We start from the raw sequence: 9,815 nt of genomic DNA on the forward strand, positions 1-9,815 counted from the left end.
TCAAGAATTTGATTGAATCAACAGATATTTCTGTCACGAATTACAATGGCAGCAACATCATTAGATATGTAATCAATTTAATGTAGGACTATATATCCTTAAAAAGAATTTTATGTGGCCCACATTTGAGTGAACATGAAACTCATGTCTTAAGTTTCCTATTTGTGAAAGTTACATGTTAGATGTAACATCCTTTAGTAACTCTCAAATGGTGTAACCCATTTGGTTAATAAACACCATGAAGTTACAACTTTTAAGCTCCTTGATGGAAGGAGAGTTATGGAAATCTTCATTTAAAAGGTTCCCTACTCTAGCCTATATATATAGCCTGTTTCCATCAAAAGGATATATGTAAAGTGAAGGCCATAGACTAGAAGACCCTTTTATATACACTATCATCATATAATGAGTCTTCTTTTCTCCAAACACTTAAACAACTATGGCTGAAGGTATGTTTATGTGTATTTTATTCCGCAACTCTAAATTTATCTTACATTTGGTATCAGAGCCATCCTTCATGCTATGTTGTTTAGTGATTTTAGGTTGAGAAATTTCTATTATTTCCAATCATGGTATATTTGTACCATTTATGGTAAAAGTTTGTATGCACTAATTTAATTTTGGGATGAAATTTAAGTTGTCTTGAATGCAAATATAGAGCATGTGTACTCTAAATCCTAGAGAACAAGTTTTGTTTTGCATCTTTATTGGTATTTGTATAACGAATTACCATTGAGTTTTGAGATTGGAAGAATCAATTTGAAATCCACAAGATTATTATCTATATAGAACTACATAGGTTCAAAGGTAGATATGTTGTATCAATTTGTTTTTTCATTACATTTGTGACTCAAGGACATTGTTTTCTCTAATCGTAAATTGTCCATGTATTGTATATTACAAAATGCTAATGCGCACAAGTGGGTAATTCAACTGAAACATATGCCAAGACACTTAAAGTTTTCATAATTTTGATTTTGATTTTGATATTCATCAAGTGCTCATTCAAGTATTTAACTTTGTTTCCTGGATATAAAATCTTAATTATTTGGAAAATAATTTGTGACAGTATGGTGGCTCATATGACCAACATGCCTCAATAATTTGTACAATTTTCAATTGTAAATTGCTTTAGAGACTATTTTTTGTGGATCAATATATTTGGCATGATAACACAAATGATCCTTATATTTTGGAAACCATAACTTTTTACAATAAATTATGGGGATAAATGTGTTGCATGTAAGTTTGAAATTATTTCATAAAGTTTATTGTTACACTTACATATGAGATTTGGATCATTCAAGTGAGTAATTTATTTAAGTGCATTTTAGGTTTCTTTGCACTTATCATGTATTTAAATATTATTTCATGTCATTTTGGAGTGCATACTATCATGATCAATATTAGGATTAGTTGATCTTTATGATGCTATTTGAAGTGGTGAATATCAAAATGACATGGGAGTGGCCATAGCATCCTAAGCCATGATGATAATCACATCAAGAAATTTTTACAAGACTTCATTAGGTACAAAGGAATCTAAGTGGCAATTAATTCATGAAGATAATGACTTGGCCCCATAGGGAGGTTATTATTTTTATGATTTAATTGGAATAAAGTGGTGAATGTAGCATTAAGATGAGATTTTTCCTAGGCCCATAGGTATGGAAAATTTGATTCTTAGTGTTTATATTTACTAGTTTTATGAATAAAGTTTTATAGTAAATTCATGCATGATGCACCTCTGCCCATAGGAAGGTTGAATTTACTACTAAATTGACATTGGTTAATTTAGAATTATAGTTTAAGTTTCATAGCATTAAAGTTTATATTCTTTGGGTTTGTGGATCTATGTTTTGGTACTCATGTGGATGAATCACCCATCTCATTGAATAAAATATATTAAAATAAGAAATTAAGTACATGCGTGGGAGTGATCTAATTGCTCAAGAGTAAAAACTTGGGAATTTATTCCTTTAAGGTAAAGGTTTTGTGAAAGCTATTTATATTAGCTTACAAGATCCATTAAGGTTTGACTCCCAATAAAAGTTTTATATTGCAAAATTTAGGCATATAGGTATCCTACTAATGGTATATAAAGGTACAACAACTTTGTTATGCCATTTGGTTTTACTGGACACATTGTTAATTAGTGTATATACCTTAAGATCAGTGGGAGTAAATGCATTGTTTTTACACCTAAATATGTGACATACTACTTGGAAGTAGTGATTTTATTTTGTCATGTAAGATATCCTACATGCTATGAAGTTATAAGATAGGCATTATGGATAGGTCTTAAGGTTGTCGATTTTATAATGAGACCTTTAAAGATTTTTTCAAAAATAACTCGGCTATAATTTTCTTCTCTAAGGACAATGAATGTGAAAGCCGAAATAAACATATCGACATAAAGTAACTTAGTCTAAGAGAGAGTTTTAAGAAATTGAAAGTGTCTGTTGTGTTAAAATTATTGAGCTAATATTTGTTAATTTCATAACTAAAGGTTTGCCGGCAAAGCAGTATAAAAGTCTTCTGTACATATGGAACCTGTTAGCTCATTTGGTGTTTAATTTCTCTCTAATTATTCTATGTTTTGGACACATATTTGGTTATTTTTGGAGAATAAAATATATGATTTTTATTTTGTGCACATAAAGTATATATATATATATATAAAGTTTATTTAATACATAGGGATAAATAAAGAACAATATATCCGTTGGGATGTTTAGAGGAGGACCCGGATGGCTAATAGGTAGTTCATTCATAGAGAATTAATGGCCCATAAAGTACTCACATAAGGATTACCATACATTATAATACATGGAAGGAAGTACTCATTATTATTAAGGGTATTACCACCATGATTCATGTATTGGATTCTTTATTTGAGTGGGAGCATTTCACAATTAGTGACATGGATAATATCATGGCTATAGCAGAGTGATAATCATTTATTGAGTTATTTAAATTTCATGTGGGCCAAGTGGGAGAATGTAGGATTATATCTCCTTAAAGAGAATTTTATGTGGCCCACATTTGAGTGAACATGAAACTCATGTCTTAAGTTTCCTATTTGTGAAAGTTACATGTTAGATGTAACATCCTTTAGTAACTCTCAAATGGTGTAACCCATTTGGTTAATAAACACATGAAGTTACAACTTTTAAGCTCCTTGATGGAAGGAGAGTTATGGAAATCTTCATTTAAAAGGGTCCCTAGTCTAGCCTATATATATAGCCTGTCTCTATCAAAAGGATATATGTAAGGTGAAGGCCATAGACTAGAAGACCCTTTTATATACACTATCATCATATAGTGAGTCTTCTTTTCTCCAAAAACTTAAACAACTATGGTTGAAGGTATGTTTATGTGTATTTTATTCCGCAACTCTAAATTTATCTTACATTTAATATATAATCATCACGAATTATAATTGATTATACATTAAATTTTGCATTAATTTTTCTTGACTCTAAAGTTAGAGGCTATCCTAAATTATCTTTTACAATCAAAATTGATTATATATCTTATTTGCTAATCTAATTCAAAACACAAAAAAAAAAAAGATTAAAAAAAAAAAGAATTAATGGATATAATGATGAGAGAAAAATAATACTTTGATGAAATGAAAAATTAAACAATTTGACATGAAATTAAACTTTCAATTTAACTAAATCGAAAAACGACTCAATGTTATGTCTTGCACACCAAAACTACAAAAAAGAAGAAGGTGGTTTTAAGAAAATACTAATTTGTTTCTCATGATTAGGGAATTCACATTTCACAATCAGATGAAACGGGCATATTTATGATTTATCCCTCCCTCTGCGCGCAAAACAAGAATAAATGATTGGGTTTCATAAAAATAAAGGGGCATATTTCAAATTTCATATTTATGATTTATTTTGGAGGACGTTTTTAGAAAAATAGGTTAACAACCTTGCATTTTTTTTTTTTTTTTTTTTGAGGAAGAGGTAAGCAAATTTTTATTGAATCAAATCACATTGGAATACATCATCCAAGTCAATAGGTAGCTCTTCTACCCAAATGTCAGTATCTGCAGTTAGAACTGCTCTTCTAGCCAAAGCATGGGCCAAGGAATTGCCCTCCCTACGAATATGCTTAAATTGACATCTCGCTAAAAACAAACTACGACCACGGATCTCCTCAACAATATGCCCAAACATAGCACGGCACGCTTCAGCTGAGTTAATGGCAGTTATAACACGTAGACTATCTCCTTCAAAAATAACATCAAAGAGACAGAGCTCCGTTGCTAACTGCACTGCTCGGCTCGCTGCTAAAGCCTTTGCATGTTCGACGGACTGTGGCAGCAAAATCTTCTGACTTAGAGCACCAATAATCTCACCCATGCAGTCCCTAATAACCACTCCTATCCCTCCAAAATTTCTCTCCTCAAACAAGACCGCATCGAAGTTTGCTTTGTACATACCTGCTGGAGGTGGTGCCCATCGAGCCCGAGGATTCCGTGGCAATGAACATGAGACCTGTTCATGAGCATCGAAGAACTCCACCACCAACGCCTTTGCTCTGTTCCCGATCTCATGGAGAGGCCACGATGGTTGGCTTTCTCTAATTCTATTTCTTCTCTCCCATAAACTCCATGCAATGGTGGAGAAAAACGCCACTGTGAACGCTGGCCTTTGCTCCATTACAGCCTCAACCACGTCCATGAAAGACCTGAAATTCCTCTGGTACAGCTTCGCAAAACAGAGAACCGATTGCCACACTGCCTTAGCATGGTCGCACAGCCACAAAATGTGCAAAGTTGTTTCTTGGTGCTCATTACATAGGGAACATATCTCATCAACCTTAATCTGCAGCCGAACTAAGTTTTGTCTTGATGGCAAGGAGTCCATGACCGCTCTCCAAATAAAATGTTTAATTTTTGGAGGAGCTTTTATCTTCCAAATATCATTCCAGAACTTCTTTGACGTCCCAATAGATGAAGAGGGAGACAGATTGAGGGCCTCGTTTGCAAGCATTTGGTAAGCCGATTTCACCGAATAGCTTCCATCAGGTGATCCAGGCCATACTAGACAGTCCTCATGGCACAGACTGCTCACATAGATTCTTCTAATCACCTCCGCTTCCCAGGGATAAAAAAGAGACTCTAGCAACTCAACATTCCATGACTTGGTGTTTGGGTAAAAGAGATCGCAAACTTTATCCATCCCTCCCCCTAGTTTCGGTGATAGCACCTTTCTCCCACCAGGTTCGGGTAACCAGTTGTGTTCCCAAATACTAACAGAGCGACCATCCCCGATCCTCCAAACCGCCCCCTTCTCAATCACCTCCCTAGACTGCAGAATGCTTCGCCATGCATAGGAGCATTTTGAAGAAACTGAAGCCTCCATAATGTTCCCATCCGGAAAATATTTGGAGCTGAAAAATTTGTATAGTAAAGTATCCCTTTTATGGTGCAAACGCCAGACCTGCTTGGCAAGCATAGCCTTATTAAAATTTTGAAAGTTGCGAAAACCCATCCCTCCCACTGATTTAGAGCTACACAGTGTGCTCCATTTCACCCAATGGATCTTCTTCTTCCCTCCATTTTCCCACCAAAATTTCCGAATCATTGCTTCAATGTCTTTGCAAAGGCTTACCGGGAGCTTGAATACACTCATTGTATAAGTTGGAATAGATTGAATTACTGCCTTGATCATGATCTCCTTCCCGGCTTGGGATAGCAATTTCTCCTTCCAACCCTGCATTTTTGACCAAATACGTTCTTTGATCTGTGTGAAGCAAGCTCTCTTGTTTCGGCCCACAAAGGATGGTAGACCCAAATACTTCTCGTAGTGTTGGATTGCCGGGATGCCCAATGACACCTTTATTTCTTCTTGGACAGCTTCATCAGTGTTCTTGCTGAAGAAAAGAGTAGTCTTTTCCTTATTCACCACTTGACCCGATGCCACTTCATAAATGGCTAGTAGCTCTTTTATCTTATCACACTCCTCTCGAGTAGACCTGCAAATGAGTAAGCAATCATCTGCAAAAAAGAGGTGGGTGAGCTTTGGTCCTCTTCTACATATGGAGAATCCATGGATATCACCATTTTCTGCAGCCCTTCGTAGGATAGCATTCAATCACTCCGCACAAAACAAAAAAAGATATGGAGACAACAGGTCCCCTTGTCTGATTCCCCTAGTTGGTAAAATCATTCCTTGTGGCTCCCCATTTACCAGTATAGAGTAGGACACCGTAGTGATGCACTCCATGATCAAAGCTACCCAAGAATTGTGAAAACCCATCTTCAACAGCACTTTCTCCAAAAAAATCCATTCCACCCTATCATAGGCCTTGCTCATGTCAAGTTTGAGAGCCATGAAACCTGTTCTACCTGTACAACTTGTTTTCATATGATGCAAAGTTTCAAAAGCAATCAAAACATTATCAGTGATCAACCTCTCAGCAATAAAAGCACTCTGTGTTTCCGAAATGATTTTATTGAGAAGAGGTTTTAGTCTATTTGCAATGACTTTGCTCACTATTTTATAAATCACATTGCACAAGCTTATTGGCCTGAATTCTGAGACCTTCTCTGGATTTTTTACTTTTGGGATCAAAGTGATAAAAGTATGATTTATAGAGTTTAAGATAGACCCAGAATTAAGACAAGATAAAACAGCTTGAGTAATATCCATACCAACATCGGACCAGTAGGTCTGATAAAATAATGGTGGCATACCGTCTGGACCTGGAGCTTTTAAAGGCGCCATATCCTTTATTGCAATCTCCACTTCCTCTGCTTTGTACGTATCAATAAGTTTGGAGTTCATCTCCCCAGTGACCACCTCCTGGACCCCATCTAAAATGCTCTCAAGGTTATGTGAATTTGATGAGGTAAATAACTCTGAGTAAAAATCAATGAGCATTTTTGAAACAATTCCCTCCTATGTCTGCCAAACTCCATCATTGTCCTTCAACCCCTTAATGAAATTTTGTCGCTTCCTTTGTGTGGCTGTCCCATGGAAAAACTTGGTGTTCTTGTCTCCGGATTTTATCCATTGAACTCTAGATCTTTGATGCCACATTTGTTCTTCTTTTTCACACAGCTTATTTAACTCTGTCTTCAACCTATCCACCTCCTGACTATTCCCAGTCCTAGTAGATTCTGCCTCAGCCTTCCACAACAACTCCTTTGTTTTCTGTATTTGTTTTTTCACATTTCCAAAATGCTGTCTACTCCAGCCCTTCAACTTCTTCTTACACCATTTCAGTTTTGTTACTGCTCTGTGCATTGGAGTACCTTCAACTTGGTGGCTCCATGCTCTAGAAACGGAATTACTACATCCCGGGTCAGACGTCCACATCGCTTCAAATCTAAAAGGTTTACGATTCCACCTGTGGCTTTCTCCATTCGGGTTTTGTTCTAACAAAATCGGTCTATGGTCCGAAGTGAAACATTGCAGGTGTTTTACTCTACCAGCGGGAAACCGATTCAGCCAATCATAATTTGCAACTCCTCTGTCTAAGCGTTCCCACACCAGCTCTCCTCTTCGTTTTCCATGCCACGTAAAATCTGGTCCCGAATATCCCAAATCGATAAACCCGCAATCATCTAAGACATCACGGAATGCCTGCATGAGATTGTGTGACCGTGGAGCACCTCCATTCTTATCTTCCACCTCCAAAAGTTCGTTGAAATCACCCATGCAACACCATGGGAGGGCTGGTTTGGAGCTTAACATCCGCAACATACTCTACCCCTCACTCCTTCTACTGGTTTCGGGCTCACCATAAAACCCCGTTAGACGCCATGCCCTCTCCGAACCTCCATGCACAATAGCGTCGATGTGATAATTCGAGAAACTGTCGACCCAAACCATGTCCTCATCCTTCCATAGTAAAGCCAAACCTCCTCCTCTTCCATTGCTAGGAACAGGGAAACAACCATCAAACTTCAACTGACAACGAACCCATTCCATGTGATCTCGATCTGACCATGTTTCCGACAAAAACACGATTGTGGGACCTTGCGCTTGCACTATATCGACAAGCTCACCAACTGCACGGCGGTTCCCAAGCCCCCGGCAGTTCCACGCTAAGAGATTCATTGTTGTCGGCGGGGCTGGAAACCAGCCTCCACCGATGGCATTGAAACGGCCTTAGCCATTTTTTTCTTAACTTCCTCAGACTCCAGTTCTACGTCTATTTCCTCTCTGGTTGTTCTCTTTTTTAACAGAGAAGAAACTCCTTCTTTGGGCTCACTTCTATGTTGCTCTTTACGAACCCATCCCCTCGGTTTGGGCCTACCTTGTTCCTGGATTGCATTTTTATACTTGTCCAAGCCCACCAATGCAGGCCCATTAGACTCAAACTCCACTTCTTGGCCCGGATTGTTATTGGAAAAACTAACCGTTGAAAATTCCTTTGAAGATTTTACGTTGTCAAACTTAGCCAAATCCTCATCAATGTCCTTCAACTGTGCCGAGAAATCTGCTTCCTTAATCTCATTTCCTGAATTCGAAAATTCCTGGCTGTTATGAATTGATCCCATATTTAATGCGCCATCATTACTGTGGTCCGAGAAATTCGGACCTTCCATAACGGCTATAGCTTCGCCCACTGGATTACCGTCGTCTCCTTCCTTGCACCTGTTCTGTTCCGGTACAGCCCCACCCATATCGCCTTCCCCATGCACTTCATCATCTTCACTCAATGCGTCATCCTCAAAGCCAGCCACGCGGATCACTGTTCGTCGAATTGGATTTGGTACCGAAGCACGGAGCCAACTTCCAAACTGTTGATCCTCAGCTTTTAGATTGCCCCTGCTCTTTTCCCACAAGGCACATTCTTTATCACTGTGCGTCAGCATACCACACCAGAAGCATATATTAGGTAGCCTCTCATATTTGAAGCTAACCCAACCCTCCTTTCCATCACTCCTAGTAATCTTTCTCCCTCGGCATAAAGGCTTTGATGTGTCTACTGCTACCCTGAGCCGAAGAAAATTGAAATCATTCGAGCTATCCTCCTCAGACGCCGTCATATCCACCTGACCCGCTATGGAAACTATTTCCTTTGCTATTCCCATTGTTGAACTTCGGATTGGTAGATCATGGACTTTCACCCAGAAGCTAGTGCGACTAAAGTCCAACTCTCTGATGGCTTCACTTGTCTCCATTCTTTTAAGGGCCACCAAATGTTTATCAAACATCCATGGCTCTCCTTGGAGGACCCTATCAATGTCCGTTGCCTCAGGGAATCTAAACAACACCATGTGATCGCCCATATCCCTAATCTCGAAGCCCTTTCTCGTCCTCCAAAGGAGTTTGAAGGTCTTTGCAATGGCTTCCATATTCAACACTCTTCTTGTATGGAATTTGGCTGCTAAGAGAAAATCCCTCACCCTAGACTCTTCTTGAATTGAGAACTTATTTCCTTCCGACTCTGAAAGAGAGAACTTCTCCCATGAGCCCATTAACTTCTCCATCACTCGGAAAACACCAATACTCTGCCTTCACAAGCCAACTAACGATACTCCTTCTTCAAAAACCAATGGAAACAAAGTTTCAACAAAACTGGTTTGCCTTCCTTCAAGTAGGCACTCACTATTCTACTGGCAGCTAGGGTTCGGCAAGCCTTACCCTAGGTCAGAGAAACTAACATAACAACCTTGCATATAAGCTTATATATGTTCACCATAACTTTAAAAACCGAGCCAAACAATGAGAAGGAAAAATGTGTTTGATTTTTTGGTTTTTGAGTTGGGATATATATATATATATATATAAAATAAAATGTACAATAAAAAAAATGCTATTTGACTTAATATCTTG

At 37.9% G+C, this 9,815-nt stretch overlaps 1 protein-coding gene across 1 annotated transcript; it reads right to left on the reverse strand.

Moving 5' to 3' along the window:
• Nucleotides 1-6,926: 6,926 nt before the first annotated feature.
• LOC111990221 (uncharacterized) lies at nucleotides 6,927-7,688 on the reverse strand. The gene has a single exon (XM_024022008.1). The coding sequence runs from the start codon at nucleotides 7,686-7,688 to the stop codon at nucleotides 6,927-6,929; it is 762 nt and encodes a 253-aa protein (XP_023877776.1).
• Between the last annotated feature and the right edge of the window lie 2,127 nt (nucleotides 7,689-9,815).

Source organism: Quercus suber, unplaced genomic scaffold (genome assembly GCF_002906115.3).
Source record: "Quercus suber isolate HL8 unplaced genomic scaffold, Cork oak 2.0 scaffold_452, whole genome shotgun sequence".
NCBI lineage: Eukaryota > Viridiplantae > Streptophyta > Magnoliopsida > Fagales > Fagaceae > Quercus > Quercus suber.